At 42.5% G+C, this 21,626-nt stretch overlaps 1 protein-coding gene across 1 annotated transcript; it reads right to left on the bottom strand.

Annotated features, from left to right (window-relative positions):
- Positions 1 to 287: 287 nt before the first annotated feature.
- On the bottom strand, positions 288 to 21,256 carry dvl2 (dishevelled segment polarity protein 2). Its single transcript, XM_080486607.1, has 15 exons — positions 20,752 to 21,256; positions 13,409 to 13,478; positions 10,023 to 10,177; positions 7,252 to 7,361; positions 6,887 to 7,016; positions 6,529 to 6,619; positions 6,339 to 6,408; positions 6,105 to 6,244; positions 5,641 to 5,717; positions 5,475 to 5,542; positions 5,261 to 5,395; positions 4,715 to 4,846; positions 4,220 to 4,396; positions 3,711 to 3,935; positions 288 to 1,916 (listed from the first exon to the last, which is right to left on the bottom strand). The coding sequence occupies exons 1-15, from the start codon at positions 20,910 to 20,912 to the stop codon at positions 1,357 to 1,359; spliced, it is 2,301 nt and encodes a 766-aa protein (XP_080342733.1). The 5' UTR covers positions 20,913 to 21,256; the 3' UTR covers positions 288 to 1,356.
- Between the last annotated feature and the right edge of the window lie 370 nt (positions 21,257 to 21,626).

The following is a 21,626-nucleotide window of genomic DNA, read 5'->3' as shown; positions in this document are numbered from 1 at the left end:
AGCAGAGAATATGACTTTATCGCCCTGGAAGTGTAACATTTATCTCCTGAATCTGCAATATCAAAAGGTTAACTAGTAAGTGGCCTGTTTATTCTTTTGTTTGCATCCATGGTAGTTTTGGGCGGGGGCAGGGGCAGTATCTTAAATATTTTTATTGAATCCCATGGAGAAAGGCCATCTCATTCTGCTTGCACTGCAGTTGTATGGGGCTGAGCGACAAAGTTTAAAGGGCTGGTGGTAGATTTGACACCTTCTTAAACTCACATTAAGAAAAAAAAGTCCCAACACAAAGTAAGTATCAAATTTATTCTCAAATACACAAGCAAAGGTGGCAGTATGAAATCAAACGATGTGACATCAACGTCATTCTTTCTGAAATGTCGACTCTTCATTTAGCACCTTAGTAGTTGGGTTATACATGATTTATATAGTCACTCGTACAAAAAAATGAAGTGGGTGAATAATTCGAGTCAGTAACATAAAAATAAGCATGGAGAGCTGCAGGTATTTGCATCACAGTTACAGAAGATATACACTGCATGTAATCAACAAAGTACCACTTTCATCTGTTTTCACTGACTAGTACCACAAGTAGCATCAAGCCTCTACAGCTTCAAAACCAAAAACCATGGCACTCCTCACAACAAGGGTTATCTGACGACTAGGCCTAGACAGTGATTACTAAATAAGTTCCCCTGACTTTTTCTTTTTGACCTATTTTCTTTTCACATTGCTGTTGCATCGGAGAAAGTCGTTATATACAGAAGTTCATTGTCAAACAATGCTGCAACGAAACGGTTTTATGTACCTGGAGGTTGAAAATGTTTCTACAAATAAAAGAGTAAGGCACGTGATATACTCCTGCTCTGCAGACCAATCTTGATCCAGATAGGATTGTATCCTTTTCAAGCACAGTGTACCTGGCGCCCTCTAGTGTTGAAACGCGGTCTGTGAGGTTCCTGGATGGGCAGCTCCGAGATCATCCTAAAATGCCATTTCTGTGTTGAGGATTGCAAAAACCAGGGTACCAAGCGGCACCAAAATACATTAAATATTGTTCGAATAATTTGATCTTTTTATGGAAAAACTGAGGACTGACAGACGGGAACAGAACCAGTTTAGAGTTGATAGGTCAGACAGTTCCGGTCAAGAACTTTCCATAACAATCATGTTTTCATTTCCTCTTATTTTCTTTGCCATTTTAAACCCTGTTTTACCAAATTAGTAGCAAGTGTCCTCAATCCAATCGGCACTTGCCAGCTCATCAAGCTACGACCAGATCCTCGTCAAAACAAGTGGGAACCGAACACCGACTTCATATGAACGTTACGGTCACTCGACACGGCGACGGTGAAACTACATGACGTCCACAAAGAACTCGCTGGGGTTGCCCATGGCCAGGTGGAAGGACTGGCGGGACGCAGTCAGCTCGGGGGGCACGGAGCCCAGGTCACGAGTGGGCGGGGCGCCTGGGGGTCCTCCGGGGGTGGAGGAAGGAGGTGGCGGTAGTGCCGGGTGCATGGCGGCTGTCGGGAGCTGCTGCGTGTGCGGGAGAGCGTGAGCGGTGGCCATGGCCGGGTGTGGGTGCTGCGGGACCATCATCACCATCATGGGGTTGTACGGCAGGATGCCCGGCGGGTACGGAGACATGTGCGGTGGCTGGGGTATGCGGTGGTGGTGCGAGCGCTGGGAGGAGGCGTGGCTGTGCTCGCTCGGAGCGGCGGAACCGTGTCCACGTCTCAGGCTGCTGCGGGTGGAGTATTCCGACTCGCTGCCGCTGCCCGAGCGAGAGTCGCCCCCGCCGCCCTCCACGCCGCCTCCGGAGGGGGATTTCTCTCCTCCGCCCACGGTGCTGCCCGGGCCTTTACTGCGGCGTCGCTCGCCCTCGCTTCTCGTCGACCCGCTGCTGCGGCTCCCTGCGGGAAGACGAGAGGGAAACAGTACTTCAAAATGTTGCTGCCTTTTATTTATTTCAGTCCCAAAGAGAATTACAATCTGTCACATTACCATACAAGGTACTCGACGACCACAGTGAGCAATTTGGTACATTTTCACACATTGACTGACAAAAATGGGCAATGGAACCACCAACCACAGGACTAGAAGACAACCAGCTGAACCACAGTCGCCTCACTTCCTGTGATATTGAATTTAATACAACTGTAGGTCTGTGACGATAACACATTTTCCTGGATGATATATTGTCCTACAAATTATTGCCAATAAACAATATTATTGTCAACAAATGTGTCAACCACAGATGTGATAATATAGCACAATGATGCAAGTATACCCTTTCAAATGCAATAAACCTTAATTTATCATGTTTGAACATTGTAATTAGAATGTCAAGAACATTTAAATAATTCAAATAAAACAAAAACATGCAGTTGAATAAAAACAATAAAATAGACCCGTCTCTGTTAAGAACCCCCCCCCCCCCACATATAAGCCCACACAAACCTACAACAATAATAATAATAATAATAATAATAATAAGAAGAAGAATAAGAACAATAATAATAGAAACTCCCAGCTGGTGTTTGTTTTCCTCGTTGTACTATGGCGATTATGTCGAGTACGGCAAAATTACCGATTATCATTTATCATGTGATTAATATATTTATTGATTATCGTCTCAGGCCTATGTAACCGTTTTGTTGGAAGATCAGTGTGATTTTTAATACAGTGGTAAATTACACCAATTACTACTAGTTCATTAAAAAAACAAGGGACAAATAGAGAAAAATCTGTGGAATTTGAAAAAATGTGTATCAGGTGATGCACAATTATAGAATTCATGTTTATTTTTGCAACTGCAAATTTCAGTATTAACTCTACTGGGCATTATAGATTTTCTTTGACGTATGTCCTTATCATTTTTATTCAATACGATCGCAGAGTGAAATGCTGCTACTGAAAATATTTACCACCCATAATGAAGAAATACTAGTAGACATTAAAGTGGAACTGTATTTACCAAGTTCTCCGCCAGCAGCAAAATACACAGTAAAAAAATATAACTCTGAAATGTGGACAGATATCAGATTTTTCTTCTCAGGCCTTTTTTCTTCCACCAGTGACTGAATATAAATATAGAGTCTCTGACAGAGTATCTCTTGTGTCATTAACGGAGTATCCTGATTATGTGAACAGCAGAAGGAGCCATTCAAAGATTGTGCTGGATTGAGTCCAATAACTTATTGGATGCTTTTGGGGGAACTTGGTGTTCAAATATACAGTATTGTGGAGAACAGAAGTCACACTTTTTTTGTTGTCGTTGGCTGGTCAAGCGATCTATATCAAACTATACCAGGACGTACCATGTAGAGCCACTAGATGTCACTGTATCACAACAGAATTCTGCTACAGTACCAACAAAAAGTGCAGGCACTTTACAGAGGATTTTGTAAATGTATGATATTATGAATATAAAATTATTAAAATATGGAGCAGAAAATATAAACAAATCAGCAGAAATATTTAAAACTTTTGAGGGACCTTCGAAAACAGAGTGTCACTGTGATGAAACAAAAAATCAAGTATGTGCTGCTGGCCGCGGCTTACTGATGGTACAGTTAAGTTTACAACTGATGCTCCAGTGTGACTTATATTAGTTTCTTTTTGTCTCTTCGTGATGTACTTTGACAGCAGGGAGTTGTATTATTCAGGATTCGGTGTAAACAGTACAGATTTCCCTCGGTGCTTACCTTCGCTGTGCTGACTGCCGGTGCTGCCCGGTGCGTAGCTGTAGCTGGTGAGCTCGTGGTACGGCGGCGGCTGGCTGGAGTACGGGTGCGTTGGGTAGGGCTGATAGGGGAAAGTGTGCATCATGGGCCAGGGGGAGGCTCCGGGGAGGGGCAGCGGGGCCAGGGTGTCCTGGTCCGAGGCTCCGCTGGAGCCGTCGTTGTCATTCAGGGAAAGATTAGCCATGTCTGTGTGAGAGATAAGAGGGAGGGAAACGAACAATGGAGGATATTACACCACATCTACAAACACAAAATGCTCTTTAAAAACCGGAGTAGAGCGCTCCTCCAGCTTGTGAAGACCAGTTTGGTTTTCTCTGCTTGTTATTATGTCCTTGTTGGAAATTCCAAGTTTACAGAAGGCAGAAGATTGAAGATGTCTAACCCCCACAACAATCAGCGCATCCACAAGCTTTCATGTATAATGTGATGAAGAAAAACACTCATCAGGCTCCGACGCCAGCGTGACTCACAGTTCTCGCAGTCACTCAAGTCTCCGAACACGTAGTAGCACTGCTCGGAGAAGGTGATCTTGTTCACGGTGTGTCGGATGAAGCCGGCCTTCAGGAGGTTGCTGGCGTACTTCCTGGCTTCGCGGCGGTCCTGGAAGCCCTCGATGTGGTGGAACAGCCACTCCACTACGTCTGAGCCTGGTGAGGGAAAATTGTTTTAATTGTCCCAAACTTAAAATATGAAAGATGAATTTTAGAGAATCTTGAAGATGGCAAAAAAACAAAAACAAATCATGTAACATGTAGATGATGTAATGAGTCAGTACGATCCAGCTGCAGGTGATTTCAATTAAACACATGGTTTTCATTCAAAACAGGCATTCACGTTTGTACTTTTTCCTTCTGCGAGTCACACGGTTTTAATTCTGTGAACATAATGCCTGCTGTGTAAAGTCCTGCGAGGCACAGATAGCTTCACAAGCAGAAATGTTGTCTTTTTGCCTTGTTTGGCCTTACCAAGGAAAGCGTTGGGGATGGTGATCTTAAGCCACATGCGGTCTCTGACCTCCAAACCCGACTCTGGTGAAGCCATGGCCTTGGCTACTGACGCCATGTCAGAGTGTAGTGATAAGTTAAAGTCATCAAAACCTGGAGGAAGCGCAGTGGAGAGAAATGCAGACAGGTCAAACTGAAAGTGGAAGTGATTATTGGAGGAAAACAAAACTGATCTGAGCAATCTGAGGAGCGGAGGAGATAAAAGGCAGGAAATATGCAGACATCATTTATCAAATGACGTAACAGAAGTGACAAGCGCAGAAAGACAGATGTGAAAGAGGATTCCTGGGCCAGGGTCATTAGAAAACAAAGGCAGACGGAGACGAAAGCAGGAAAAAGATCATTCAGGCCTTGAATATTGTGCGCCTGGCCCAGAAACTGAATGAGGTTTGAAGGTGGAGAAGAAAGCTTCATGAGAAGACTGAAGATGAAAAGTTTAAAAAGGAGAGTTTAATTACAGTACACGGAAAGTGAGAGGAGCATGGAGACATTAAAAGAAGTTCTCACGTTCAGTCTCGGTGACGGAGGAGGAGGAGGTAATGGTGCTGAGGGAGGAGCTGCCTGGGTAGGGAGGATAAGACCCGGTCATGGCCACAGAGTGACTGACCCACGCTGCCGGGTCGATGGGTCGGATCGGCTCGTCTACACATTCAGAAAGACACCGTTACTGACGTTAACCAAATGACCTCCGTCAGTGTGTGTGAGGTGGAGCTGTACTCACTGCGAGGCAGAGTGAAGTAGCCCTGAGGAGACGGGTCCCAGCACTTCGCCACCGTCAGGATGATCGGGCTGCAAAACACACAGCATCACAATCACCGTCAGTCACTCAAATACAGAGAAGCTTGTTGAATGACGACGTCCACAAGAGTGAAAAAAAAACCACAAACCCTGGTTTATGTACGATCTCTCTCAGGACACGCACAGCGTCGTCGTTACTCATGTTCTCAAAGTTGATGTCATTGACCTTGATGGGTAAAGAAAAAGGAAAAACACGTGATTATAATGACAAAATGTCTGGGAGAGCTTCAATTGTACTGTCTTGAAGGTACATGAATAGTTTCATGTTTTGGAGTCATCTAGAGCGACAAACTGCATTCAAAGCAGAACTCTGGCTGCTGCAATACATTTTAAATTGACTGAACACAGAGAATACAATATGAATGAAAAGAAGCTGTGTGCTGATCTTCTGAAAATCAACAGATATAATTGAATGAGTCAAAAAGAAAAAGTTCCAGAAAAAGAAGCCAATGGACACGAGGCCAAATCTTTCCTGAGAAGCTGCTGAGGAATATCTATAGATCTGACATCATTTTAATTATATTCAATTTCAATTTAATTAAAGTGATTTCACCTGCAGCAACATGTCACCAGGTTCAATGCGTCCGTCCGCAGCCACCGCTCCTCCTTTCATGATGGAGCCGATGTAGATGCCTCCATCACCCCTTTCATTGCTCTGGCCCACGATGCTGATGCCCAGGAAGTTGTACTTCTCTGGAATTAATGAGAAAAAACAATTGTATTAAAACAAAGTCAACATTGGTGGAACAAGTGCTTCAAAATAGAATTGATTTGTGAGTGTACAGACCCATGTTGAGAGTGACTGTGATGATGTTCAGGGACATTGTGGAGTCTGTCACACTGCTGAAGGAAGACGCCTGAAGTACAGAACAGTAAAAACACTCATCAATTACCCGACACAAGTGAACAAATAGTTAAGACAGATCTGTGAGAAAATGTAAAATTCACAAAGAAAAGTATCCGAAGGGTGTACATACCCTTTCCAGACGAGGGGGGCGCTGTTTCCTCCGTCGACGGTGTCGTTTCAGGAGCCTGGAGGCCGTGCTCTGCTCTGTTGCACTGCTGAACCTACAAGTTCAAGAGAAGGTCAAAGGTCAGAGGAGAAAAACTGTCATTAACCTTCAACAGAGCGAGGAGGGTAACTCAAGTGTACAAATCTAACTCATGTTCACTGCATGAAAGCAGAGAAACCGTTTCTGCCATGAAGAAAACAAATCGAGCAAAGAGCTTATCGACAGTTATGCTTCAGTATTTTGGAGAACAAGATAATATGATGATGCCTAAATCCTTGAGCAAGTCTTTGTAAAAACCGCTCCGTCTCTTTCCATCTCTCACCTGCTCATGGTGTCGTCGTCCTCGGAGTCGCAGAAGCTGGTGGTTTCCAGCTCGCTGCTCATCACCGTGCTGGAGCTCTCGTATCCCGCCAGGTGGCGCTCCAGACGACTCTGGCCGTTCATCCGAGGCCCTGCGCCACAGGAGAAGCCCCCCACCCCGAGACCAAAGGGGAAAATATTCAGCATGACATTTCGTGTTTGCTCAAGTCGGAGTGTAACGGTGCGTCTATACGTCGCAGACATTCCTCCCGTCAACATTCCAAAAAAGATATGGTCTCGTATTGTGTGTTTGGAGGATGGAGTGCCGCCAGATCTTGATATAACACAATAATGTTTTCATCAGAGCTGTGCTCTGTTGTTTCTCACCGTGTGGCTCCATGTTCTCTCTGTGCCGAGGTCTTTCTCTCCTGAAGGAAACTACAGACTCTGTCTCAGTCTGCTCGTCTAACGTCTCCACGCTGCCTGCAGCATTGGGACTGAGGGAGGGAGGAAAAGCACAATTACTAATAGAATTATAGCATCACAGAATCTAAACACTTGAATAGTTTGGGAATGAGCTGTTTGAGACCTGAGAGCATTTTAATCTATAAACAACAGAACCACCTGGATACTACACGCAAAAAGATTATCATTCATTTGAGCTCCAAGAGACAAGAGAGAACACTTTTGATCAAAGTTGTAGTTATATATATATATATATATAAATATATAATTCTCTTATTCATTTCTCAAGTCCTTTTCGCCACACCTGATATTTATATAGTCGTAATGTCTGCATTTTAAATTCAGTTTGAAAAAACTATTTGCACAAGTTTGAACATTTGTTAAAGTGTTGGTCAGTTTCTGACAAAGACAAGGATACAATTAGCTCCTGCTCCAATGGTGGCTCTGACATGAGATCAGACGATCTAACACAGTCATAGCACATCGCACTGAATCCAACTGGATAAGAAATCTGAAACCTTCCCCTGTACTTCAATCTTCCCTGAGACGCTCTCACTAAATACAAACGCAGCTTCAGATGATGATGTTTAGAAACATGTTGAAATATTCAACCAGGGCAGGACCATCATATCCCCCTGATATCAGGTTCAAAACCTTCAACAATGGTTACAAAGCAAAGGTCTGGGACCCAGTTGGGTGGGTGTCGGAGAGCCCAGAGGGAGTCTGAGGCTTTCTCTGCTCCGAGTCAAAGCAAAGTAGCACTGTATGCGTTATTCAGTTTCCTGACCATTCTTCTGTTTGAAAATGTTAATTTTAGTATGTAAAAAGTTCAGATGTTGAACTCGAAACGTCAGAATATGAACCGTATTAGTTGAATTTTTGACAAAACAGAAGCATCAGGAAACGGTAATAACCCAGAGAATAAGACACCATCACATCTTCAGCTGGTAACAAATCACACCGTCTCTCAGACAATATATTAAAAAAGAACCGACAAAAAAAAACACCCACTACAAATGGTGCTGATTAAAAAACAACCCCAACACAAAACAACTATCACTCCTCCACCTAATGTAAATTGTTCTTTCAGGGAGGTAAAGAGAAAATTGCTTCGGCTGACATTGGGACTCAAACCCCTGCAGGCCATGCTGCAGAGGCCAGAGCAGACATCCACACTTAAAGAGTGAAGGAGTGAACTGCAGCTGTAAGAGGATGTTGTACCGGGGGTGTCTGAACTCTACGCGACCCGAAAACCAAACTCTAAGAGGCCCAGAGAACAAGATACACATCTGCTCTATAAGATAGTTCGTCCTGGATTTTAATGCAGCTATTCAAATTATAGTTTCTTAGAATTTATCAGAATTACATTGGCACTACTGATGGCAAAAGAAAACCTGTGGTGTTTTCATGCTCTCTTAAGCTCAATATAAACTCAGAGACATCATTCAGAGAGTTAAAGCTTAACACATATTTAGAGGATGAGTTGTTGAGCCTTTCTTTCGGCTACACGCTTTACATTTCATTGCAAAGAGAATAATGTTGCAGAGCAAATAGCAGCTCGTGATCCTTTTTTTCCCCTCTTTGTTGGTGGATATGAGAACACAGCACAATAAACAGCGAATTAGTCCTTGAAGATGCAGCGTGAAACATGACTACACTTGAACACCAGTGCTAATCTTATAGTCACGTTTTCATCCAAAGTACCTGGAGCCTTCAATTCTAGCAGGTTTTTACACGTAGAGAGCAAATAAGTTAAGTCATCATTGCAGGCTGAATGATGGTTTAATCAAGTTAAACCTAAGTGAATTGTTGTTAAATTTATATTTAAATTTAGGGATGCATCGATACTGGCGGGCATTACGTGTGAGAGCACGAGCGACATCGTCCATGGTTTGAACAAACGTAAGGCAGATTGTAAATTATGTTCTGCAAAAATATCAAAAGAAGGCAAAAGATAGTTTGTACAACATCAGCAACGTAACCAGCAGAGACATTGAGACCAGCAGAGTTACCCCGATGTCACTTGATCGTTTAACGGTTCAGTGGAATTTCACTCTGAGCCGTGCTACATGCTACAGGCTAAAGAGTTTCGGGGCTCATACACCAATGACGCTACATGCTAAACATGATTAAAGTAGCACTGATTAACAGCTGGAGCGTGTGTGTGTGTGTGTGTGTGTGTGTGTGTGTGTGTGTGTGTGTGTGTGTGTGTGTGTGTGTGTGTGTGTGTGTGTGTGGTTCACGGCAGCTTTTGCACACTGTTTGCATATGAAGAATAATCTAGGCTCAAATCGGTAAGTAGTAAAAGGTTGGTACTCGTCCTATTTAAAACCAAATGTAGGTCTGTGTATTTTAGGATTCTGAGCATGTGGAGTTTTTCCTGGAGCTTGTCATGTTAACGCAAAGGGCAGTCCAACTAAGACCAGTTTCGTCGGCCGCTCACCGATGGGTCAATGTGGAAAAAGGAATTTTCCCAAAATGGTTAATAAAACAGGATTAGTTTAGTTTAGGTAGCTTCTTGCAGGAAACAGATCCTGTGAGCGGCTTCTACACCAAAGCTATAAGAGGGCGCAGCATCAGCTTGAAGAACAAATTGTACAACTGTGCAAAGGCTTCAACAGGTGGGTCTAAGTACCGCAGTGAATTGTTTGGAAAAGTGTGTAAGCCAGCGTGTGTGTGTGTGTGCGTCTTACTGAAAGGAGGGTGGTCTGGAGTCCCCGATGCCCCCGGTCCTCTCTGCAGGAGGGGGTGGCAGAGGTGGAGGAGGTGGTGACGGCTGGGCCACCACTTCCACAGGGGGGACCACGGCCACTGGAGGCTCTGCTGCTGGAGTGTCTGAAGATACCAACTGATGAACAGAGCAAAAAGGTAATTTAGAAACAGAACTTTTAGAGAAAAATGACGAAAAGATGAACAGAAATCATACGAGTTGAGAGACTGGGGTAAAACAAGTGGCATAGACAGAAGACGGGGTGGAAAAAGGAATGAAAGGAGGTGAAGGGAAGGAGGAAAAACGGGTAAGATGTCAATTACTTTGACACAGAGACACTGTACTCTTTTCAGACGGATGTCTCAAGGGCAAACTGAAACGCAATCCTACACTTAACCCGTCTTTTTCATTATACAACAAAAGTGCCCATATACACATGCAGAACGAGAGAGAGAGCGAGAGAGAGAGAGAACACACATCAACAATTAGGATGAATGCCACGCAGCATCCAATTACAGGAAGCACACAAACGGGCAGGACGGGAACCAGATCGACTAAACAGAAGCGTCGAAAACAGTCTTGGTGTTAAAACCATTTAGATTACAGCATTTTAACATGAAGCTCCTGCAGACCTTGGAAATGCTGACACGTATATTTTCCTATTTAAGTCTTGGCGTCGCTTGTATGGTTGTGGGACTGTGGTGCGTTCACTGGGCTCAGATAAACAAGCTTATTATTCCCTGTCAAAATAACTTAACCAAATGGGGTCCGTCAGCCAGAGCAGACGGCCGTTCGTTCTATTCAGCCAGTCACTCCCAGCTCGTCCCTCCCCACTAATGGCTCTGCAGCTATGAAACACTCGTCTTCTGGGATCTCTCCATCCGTTTTGGCGTGCAGATCACATATCAGTCCCTCTGGTCTCCGAGCTTTGTTCCACCTCTCCTTTAATGCCTTACTCGCTCTTATGCACTTAACAGATGCTTCAGCCCCAAACCTGCTCATCTGGGCCAGGCCTCAATGTTTTGTCTCAGCGACTGAAGTCTGCAGTGTGAGGCACGACCGCTGGACTTTCTACTGCAGGAATGGAAAGTATGAAACTGTAAGGCACATTTCACTGCACTGTAACTGTTAACAATGTGTGAGGCCGCGAGTATCAGCTTGGATATCCATGAACATAATGGGAAAAACATTTCTTCTTTTAATGCTTTCCTCAGTTAACTTCAAGTAAATTGCATCATGCGTTCAAACTCTATTCCAATAGCTTCAGATTACCTTCAAAGTTAATGGAAAGCGTATCTTGTAAGGTCATTGTTTTGTCTTCTCAGACTCGACTGGATGACAGCGTCTCCGGGTAAATGATGTCAAACGGCCCGAGTGTGGCCCTCGCCCTCACCACCACCAGTTCTTCTGCACAGGCTAATACCCGAGTACTTAGGTTGAGTGTGGCTGCTCTTTGTTCTAATGGAGTAATTATGAGCCAATTATTCTGACACATCCGACATGCTACATGTTAAACTTTTGGCCAATCCACACTTTGCAAAAAAAAAAAAAACTTCACTCCATCTTCCCACCAGTAGCTTGTCTTAAAATTCAGAAAACCAGCACAGCTATGAAACCTACATTCAGACAGCTTCAACAGTTTATATTAAGCCCTAATCGGGTAAGCAACCATAAATGGCCACTTTCACATTTTCTCATTTTATAATCATCATTATAAATTCATGACAGTTACAGAATGCATCCAAGAAAGGAAAATATCTTGCAGGGTAGCAGAATGAGAAAATACAAAAGCGAAATCTTTTTGAAGACTTCAGATTATCCCATACTGATTTTTTTATTTTTTTAAACATTGTGAAATGATGTTACTTGGGCTAGTTTTGATTGTCTTATATATGAAAGGGTTTAATTATACAGAGTTGGAAATGTTAAACCAAAAAAGTCTTGAAAAAGACACTATATAAAGATATTTTAATGAGTTAACCCTTGATAGTCGTGTACATTCAAAACACGATGGGTGTGAATCACAATAAATGCACCATTGAATTAAACAGCTATCAAATTTGTACAATATAGTTAACAAAATGAGCATTTCTGCATTTAGAAAATGACAGAAATGCTGTAGAAATTATTTGCAGCAAATGCATAAGTTTGGCCTTGGCATGGAGAAGGCCATTAAATGATAAAGATCCTCTGAATCTGATGGAGTTCAGCTACGATGTGAAACTGACGGCTGCATTAACGACCCTACAACCTCTACAAAATATTTCATGAACATCTCATGCATGTAAAATAATCAAAATCTAAATACGGTAAATAAAGTCAAATGTTTATGTGCCTCCAAACGTTTTTTGCAGAAAACTGCAGATATTTCAACAAATAATTTTATGTCAGAACAAGTAAAATGGACTTGATTCAATAGTGTAGGTGTATGTATATGTATGGGATACATATATTTAACTTAAATTGGGCAAAGTTGTACAAGAAAAAGCTGGTACAAAAGCCACATATCCCGAGCCACATGTATAGATAAATATAATCTGAAACCTATTTGCAAGGTACTTTTCCTCAAAAGAAAAATGGGTAATAAGCGGTAAAAAAAACATTGAACCCAATCATTGTATTTATCACAATGATTGGGTTCAATCATTGTATTTATCACATCTTTCTGTACAAACCCAATGCAGTGAATTTTAACAAAGAACTGTGCAACACACTTTGTGATTGTTTTTGTTTACTGCTTTAAATGAAAAACCAAGGCAAAAGAATAAAAGGCAAAAAAGAAAAGTTGTGGATCTAAACCTTGAAAGGAGGAAATAATGACATAGTGAGATTTAGATGTTCAAGTCAAGCTAAACTGCTGGTAGATGATGGAGGCTTCAGTGACTCAGCCCATTGGAGCTTTTCTCACATACATCTGCTGAGTCGGCTCCCCCTCTTTGTTTAACCTGGCTGGACGATTGGTGTGGGTTAAGGTTCCCAGATGTTTCTTTAAGAGATTATTTCCACGTTTTTTAACAAAACCCTCACCAAACAGGAGGATTAAAGCAGATCTCAAAAGCCTCTCCTGTTGCAATACGACATGAAATTAGGCAACATCTGATGACTGAAATGTGAAATTTAATTACTTCATTTTATACCTGCTTATTACATGAGTTAGTCAGATGGGGATCTGGAGGAAAGCACAGGAGAATGTTCTGCGAGAACACCCTCGGGTTAAGACTGTTGGCTGACTTTTGAAGTAAAACAAAAGGATTCTTGGGATTTACATCAAACCTGAGGAGGAATTACTCAAACGAGGTCACCAGAAAAACCTGGATAGCTCCCAATTCAGTTTTATTCCAAATTTGCAGCAGGTTTAAAATTTCTTACCCATGACACCACTCGGCCGTTGAAGCATGGCAACTTGGCACTATCATCGGAAATCTCTTCTTTTACCACCCTGAAAAAGAGAGAGAGCGAGAGAGGTTTAGGAGGTATAAATCACCCTACTTTCATAACAATATGGCACAGTATGTGGGACGTGTAAGGCACCGTGTGGTGGCAGAATGAGGCTTTAAAACTGTACCAAAGCTTTAGTCGAGTCATTAGGGAAAGAAGTGAAAGTGGAGGGGAGTGAAACAGTTTACATTACTGCCACGGTGCATAAAATATATTGGCCTGTGAGCATGACTGAACTAAAGCGAATGCCAGGCCTAATTGTAAAATATTACTAAAATATGTTTTGGCAAGCCTGTCTTGTTAACGTGCCATATTCCCTTCAAACAAATCACTGGGTGGACCAGTGGAACATTTGGAGAATAGAGCAATAGTCCGATTTGTATAATAGCAACACATCAACAGCAGCATACTACCATTAAATTCAAAAAGTCCCAAAGAAATTTCTCAGGAGTAGCAGATACAACACGACACCCAGACCCGAGCTGAGAGATCAGTGATGCTGCTATGAAAGATAGGTGAGGGTCCTTCGGCCAAGTTAGTTTCATTTGTTTGTACCCACGGTGGTATTAAAAACAGCGAGAGTGAAACTATGAAAAGAGAAAAGTTCGCTCTGACCACAGACATTGCTCACCTTCAACCACAGAGTGAGTTTGCAACATTGACATCCAGCAGCGCTCATATTTTTCCATTTTAACTGAACGAGGCTCACAGAACCTCTGCATCAATAGTGAAAGATATTCTTCATTTCTGCCCTTTGACAAGTTCTTTATTTAGAACCTAAACATATGTTCTGGCAAGAAGTGGACACCTGTTGCTAATTTTAAAAAAACATCTTGGTTTCCTTATGCTTGTATCTCCTCCAGTGAACTCAACACGAAACAAGTATTTGATTACGACACAAAGCACAAGACTGTAAGTACTTGGAGAAAGAAAAGGGGACATACTGTATTCCATTTAAATGTTTTCATCAAAAAATAATTGATCAAGAATGAAATTTGATTAAGAATATGGAGGAAGATTGAGATGAAAATTCTGCCAAATTGGTGTTTATCTGGTGAGATGAGCAACAGGACATTAGTGGCAAGTTACAAGACCCTGGTTTGACCTTTGTTTACCTCGTGGTGTCTGTTGACCTGGTGACATTATGACATCACAGCTTGTTGCAACTGAAATACTTGTACTGCACATGCGCACTGCGATCGTAGGAAATAGTTCTGCACATGTGCGAGAAGTTCGACAGCAATAATGACAGCATCTTTTGTGTTGTTTGTTCTTATTTTTAATTTTAACAGCACTTCTTCAACAAAGTGTTTTTGATTTTTTTAAAGGCTCTGGAATGTGGGTTGAATTTATTATATAGACACAGCACCCACTAGTGACCCCACATAAAAACGACTACATTTTTATGAGTAAAGAAAATGGTTTTCAAAACAAGAAACTTTTCTGACACAAAAACGATGGTGTTCAGTCCATAGTCACGTAAACAGAGCCTCAGGAAGCACCAGTTAGTCTGCAGCTGGTCCATGACGACTTCTTCAGGCTGTTCTAGGCCCTGTTGACGCAACATTTCAAGTGAAAACTCATCACTTTGATGTGTTTGTTTCAGAAAAGTTTTGCATTTGTTTGGCAATGTTTTGAAAATTATTGCCAGACACACGGAAATGTCAAAAACTATATAGTTCTCCCGTTGCGCCACTAGTGGGCACTATTTTTATTTCATAAAGCCAACTATGTATGCGCGCAGAGAATAGAACATTGAAGCTCTATTAAAGGGGTCATATTACACAGAATCTACTCTCTAATGGTTTTCCAAGAGTAATATGTGTCATACATGGGAGTGACGCTCCACAAGTGAAGAAAGTCTGTCGTCTCTCTCCCCTCCTTGTTTAAATTTTTAATAAGTGTGTTGCTCCAACGAGCGAATCAGAAATCAAACCCTATATCGTGTCATCGGGGGTTTAGCCAATCCCAATCAAGGTAGGCCCTCCCTTTGACCCTCCCACAATAAGGCAGCTCTACTCTGGCACATGGCACCACGAGAGGAAGTATTTCCTCTTCTTCCCAAGATGGGCAGGTGTGGGCGGAGCCAGTCCAGCTCACACAGACACAGCAGATTCTGAATGCAGCTCCTTTGATCCAATATTCAAATTGATGAAAATCAAGGAAAAGCTGAATTTGAGGCAATAAACCTTGAATACAATGTTTTTGAATCAACGAGACCCCCTTGTTTTGGCACAATCAGTATCAGTTTGGAAAAAATAAAATGTGATCCAGATGATGGTGAAGTAAATGTACACTTTATTGGAAAAACAGCACACAATGCATTCATTGTTATGAATCAAACCTTCTAATACATATGCATAACTTTGTACTACAACCATAATGCAGCAACAACCTTTCAGAAAAGGTCTGATTTCAGTGTTTACATGGAGACGGACCGTTTTCAAAAACTTGCATTTTCAGTGACTCTGGGGCTCAGAAACGCAACGAACGTTTGCGGTTTTCACTTTAAAGCGTTGTCAGCCCAGAGTTTAGTTTTCTTTTCAGACCAGCACAGCTGCATCGCACCAAAATCTCTACTTGGTTGAAGAAAATACAACATCCAGGCTCTATGTTAAGTAATTTACTTCAGACAAGTCAGGAGTGCTTTCTGCCTCCTCAGTAGACACAGAGCGAACACACAGTTTAATCTAATTCTATGCTTTTTGTCTGAATACCAGTTACTTCCTGGTTGTTATTCTACAGCAGGAGTCGTGAACAGACCAGACTCGGAAACGTTACATCACGCCGACTTCAGCTAGAGTGTGGACTATTTAATTAGGTTGAAACTAACCGTGGATACATTTTCTTGTTGAATATTAATGCATAATCCATCTGTCAAAACACATGGGAATGGAAAATACTTTTAAAGCACAAAAAAACCAAACTTAAAATATGCAACGTTTTATTTTTTGAACATTTAACACAGTAACAAGGCAGTCCTATTCACCCATTTTCAATATAGCCAACAGCAACAATTATCACAAATACCAAAATAAAAACTATGATAGAAAAAAAACTATGGAAATATCAACCTACACACATTTGCACATTGTTTTGTATCAACTAATTTTTTCACACCCTCGTCACTGTAATTTACCAGTATGTTGATTAATGGTATATCCCAATGTGATTCTGCTATTCTGAAACTGGCTTAATTTACAAGTAATAATCAACACTCACCTATTGACCTCTATTTTGTGTTCATAAAAAAGAACTAACTGAGGAACAAATATCTCACTGGGGTTGTGCTTGGGGGCTTAATCCTGTTTCCAAAATACCACCCGGGCCATGAAGCCATGAATCAGCACAGCAACAACAAACAAGACTAATTTACTTCCTCCAGCACGTCTATGGAATTTCTGCTGTCACAACAATGAGTTAAAACACAAAAGGCTCCCACTGCTTTTGTGCCTCCTTGCAAATTACACAACCTGGAGACTCAATATAGGAAAATCCAATCCACATAACTACTTCACATTAGGAGCCACATGGTCGGAGCTCTTTATAGTCAACACAACTGTCTGGCTGTTCTTTCCCCGTCTATACTTGTCTTCCATGTTTGTCAGACGAACAAACATTCGGCCTCAGCTGCCTCTTTACCCCGCTGAGCAGACCACTGCCACTTTAATGTAGTCGTTTACTAAGAGGAGACTGCTCACAAGTGCTACACAGAAGATACAAGGACCGAACTCCTTAACAACATCTTCAACTAGGATTCATCTGCCAACACGCCTCTTCTTGTGTGTGAAACTTGGTCAGGCTTCACTTGGCTTTCGTAAGCAGACGCTGAGAGCTGGTTTTGTGGGCGAGAGTTAGCATACGGCCAGATTGTTGCGGGTACCAGAAGGGATCAGGAGCAGGACGATTCAGATTTGTAGAGCCGTGTGTATGCGGCCAGGGATGTATGTCAAGAAACAAAGTCTTCCTCAGTCCCATTTATTTAACTTTTGCCCCTACCCCCCCTGCTCTCAGCGAGAAACTGCTCCTGGACAACAGATGAACAGATGCAACAACTGTCTCCTGAGAGTATAATTGTCTTCATTCCTCGGCCCTCCAAACAAACAAGACACCACAGTTAGGAGTCATTCACACACACTCTAAAATGTCACAAATAATGCACAAACAACCCTGAAATATGTTGAGTACTGAAAGGTTAACTGAAACCTTTAGCCCGTTCCCCCACACCCCCTCACATAGTCCCTAGTTACCAGTAAATTCCTCTCTCGCATCGGTTTTCTCACAATTAATCTTCCTGAAACTGCTGCCCGATCCCCTCCATGAGCACATGTACACAGCAGCGTATCCAGTAACTGTGGAGTGAACACCACCCTGTTCATTTTGCTCTCTGTTGTCCCTGTAGACACCCCAAACACCCAGCAAATGGCCTCCTTCCAGCCCCGGGTTCCCAGCACCAGTCCTGGCCTGCACTGATCCGCGGAGCTCCCCCTCCGCCACACACACAGCTCCGGTCGACAGCTGGCCTCGTACCAGGGCAAATGAAAACACACACTATTACCCACTCCTCTCCTGGGTCGGGCAGAGAGGGGAAAACATCCCTGCTTTGATTGGACAGCTGACTCAGAGCTATGTTTGAAATTTCTCATCTGAACTCGGCTGGAGGTATTCAAATGAGAGTACGATGTTAAGTGGTGCAGCTTCACCGGGTGACTGGGTTTTTCATTTCTTTCCATACACTCTCTGAAAGACTTTCTTTGCTCGGCTGGAAGAATTTTGGTGAGGGACTTCCTACCTTTAGAAAAACACGAACGTTATGGGCTCACTCAGAAGTAAACGGGGTCTAAACGTGGTCATGTGGTGTCTGCTTACAATATGACAGGCTCCTAATTTGACAACTAACCTGTGAATGACACTGTTGAAGGGTTTATGTCGAGTAAAGTAGAATTGACGGAGGCCATTATCCCAACAATATTGTATATGATGTAACAAGTGTGCACACATTGGTTTATGTTAATCTATCAAGTACTAATGTGTTCTAATACAATAAATCCTGGCACGAGTTATTAATGTTTGAAGATTAAAGCCTTCTTGGAGCTTTTTAATTCGACATCCAGGTTGCAGTAGTTCATCTTTTTGTTTAGCTGTCTGCAGAATTATCAGACAAACTAAGCCAGCTGATCCTCATAAAACCCAGCGGAATGTTTGAGCACATTGTGGCATTCATTTAAAAAATTGCATTGAGTCGTATCACAAAAGTATAAAGGAACAAATTAAATCACATTTTCAATAACTGTGCCAACCACCAAAGACTTAAAGATGATTCAAAGAGCTGAGATAGCAGCTTATCATGGTTCATTAAATGCAGCGTTAAGTAAATGTTCAAATGCGCAGTCCGTTAAACAAATTCACAACCCAAGTGAAAACACTTGTGGATCACCTATCCAAGTCCCAGTACACATTACAGCTGCAGTGCTAATGAAACCTCGGCTTTCCCCGAGCCCAGAGAGAGAACGAGAAAACACTGTAAATGCTGTGAAAGAGGCCAGTGTTGCTGCAGACACAAAAGGTGTCAACACTGGACTACAAGTTAACAGCCGTAACGAACTGGCTGAAGTGGAAAATAAAAACAAAGTAGATTCTTTGGGGAAACTGGAGTGAGACTGTGACTTTTTACAGGATCCTGAATCCACACCAACTAATATGAGCATTATTTTAGAATTAGTGTGGACTTTTCACTAAACTTGATTTGAACCATGGCTGTAGCTGATTTTGGTCTTTCGCCACGAGTCCTTTGTTACCGTTTGGATTGAATCTTCAGATAAGGCCATATTATATCTTGAATACTGACTTGGATGGAACAATACATCCATTGTCACCGAGGTGAAACATAAATATGATGAAAAAAATGTCTAATTCGGACAACATGGCGCAACTTTTTGAAGAAACTTGATAACTGTATTTACCTATGTCAGAGGTAATGGTAGAGTTTGGTTGGTACAAGTTTATTTCAACATCGTTCTGATGGTTTGAGAAATAGATCCAGACATAAATTGTGTTCAATATTAGGGTGACCAGTCAAACTTCTTTGAAAGACAAATTCCAGATGTGATCCACAAAAAGCTTCAGGAACACAGTGTTATTTCAAGAGAGCCAGCATCAAATGATAGAAAATGTAAACTTTAAAACAACTCGGTCTGTTTCAGAGAGAGTTGCTCTCCAACAATAAAAGTGACTATAAAGAATTTCTAATAAGAGACTATTTTAAAAATCTTACGCAAGATTTTGGATAGATAAAAATGCCAAGCTTTCCCATCGACATATCTCGTTTATTATTGTTACCACTATTAATACTCAAATGATCTGCATTCAAGGGGGAGCTCTGGCCCACCAGCGCCGTCTCGGCCCAGTCAAAAGCCCTGTCATCCATTTTATCTGTGTGTCAGGGTTGATATCGCTGCCTCCTTGGCACAGGCACCCGGGGTAACATCCGACAAGGAAAAGAGGCAAGCAGAAGTGGGTTAATACTCATCCAAGACTACAATGCATTTTACAGGAGGCCTACGGGTTTCAAACCACAAACATGCATTCCTCTGCAGGAATAAGCACAGCAGCCACATAGGAGGGGGGAAAAACGATTAATTGATAGAAGAGACAGCTCTTTTCTGGAAGAGTTGGGATGGGAGAAAGGGGGAGAGGAAGGGAGGAAGCCAGGCAATGAAAGGATGGCTGGCAGGCCAAAGTGTTAAAGAGGGGAGACAAAACCCTGGCTTCAGTCCCAAAAGAAAGAAAAGGCGAGGATTTCAGCAGATGATGGACTGAAGGAGGGAGGGAGGGAAGGATGAGGATTAGGGCAAAGAAAAGCAGCAGGGACTGGGAATGCCTTCCATTGTAATGATGATGTTTTCTAAGAAATGCCCCTGCCGGCGTATTTATAGATGGCTATTCATCACTTCTCATTACAACTCTGCAGTTTCTGGTTTGGGATGTTCTGGCTTCATTCATCCCCACTGTAGGTTAAACTCACCGTGACAAATATACGACAACTGGTCACAAGATTGAGTTGCAAACCCGCAAACAGTCGTGTGTTTCATACCAGATGACTTTTCTCACCTATCCAATCATGCATGTTTAGTGTTTTGCCAGTAAGCCCCCCCACCCCCCACCTCGGCTTAAAGGTTTTTTTTTTTTTAAAGGTACTTTTTTTCTGCTTTATATTTTGCATTCAAGCAGCACATATTTCCTCCTGAAAATGTAAAACAAGGAGTGGAGCTCACCCGAAGTCCTGGTCCATAGACTTGAAGAAGAACTTATAGTTTGGCTTGTTCAAGACCTGCTTAAAATCCAGCAAAGTGATATTTTCAGCAGCAATGGGGATTTTCACCAAGTACGGCGTCTCCTCCTCGTCGATATGATAAATTATTTTGGTTTCCGCCATGTCTGCTTCTTCTTTTTTTTTCTCCCTTCCTCAAATCCTGGAAGTGTCCAAAGTTTTCCAGCAGAAAGTCGCAGCGCTGCCTGCGAGGCTGCTAGCGAGCTAGGTGGCTAACGAGACGGCAGAGGTGAAACGATGACGGCCGCACAGATTTTTTCACCGCGAGCCGGAGGACGCAAAGTGCTCGACCGAGAAAAGAAACTCTCCGACTTTACCCCCCTTGGTACCGAGGGGCGACGAAAACGGCGGACGGGCTACATTCACACGACTAAACTACCCAACAAAAACATACGGGAGGAGGGGGTCCGAAAACTTTTCACCACTTGTTGCGAGCCAACGCGGCGTGTGACGTCATCACGCACTCCCTGCTCCTCGACGTCCCCTCCCAGCCGCCGACCCCCCCCAAACATTTTCTTTATTCTCACACACATGGATGGATGGATGGATGGATGGATGGATGGATGGATGGATGGATGGATGGATGGATGGAATGTACAAGCAAATTGGAGAGCGACCCTTCTCAAAGTGCAAATGAACAAAAATGTAACAGAGATAGTGCAATACAACAGCTCTGTGCTTCCTGAAGTCCCATATGAGCTCCTTTGTTTTTGTGGTGTTCAGTGGCAGATTGTTTGGTGAACACCAGGCTGTTAACATTTATAATTAGCATTAATTCATTAGACCAAACCAGGAATGTCAAACATACGGCCCTGGGTA

Source organism: Lipophrys pholis (assembly GCF_963383615.2).
Source record: "Lipophrys pholis genome assembly, chromosome: 18".
NCBI classification, from domain to species: domain Eukaryota; kingdom Metazoa; phylum Chordata; class Actinopteri; order Blenniiformes; family Blenniidae; genus Lipophrys; species Lipophrys pholis.
Note: the sequence above shows the minus strand (reverse complement) of the source record. Positions and strands in the feature narration are given on the sequence as shown.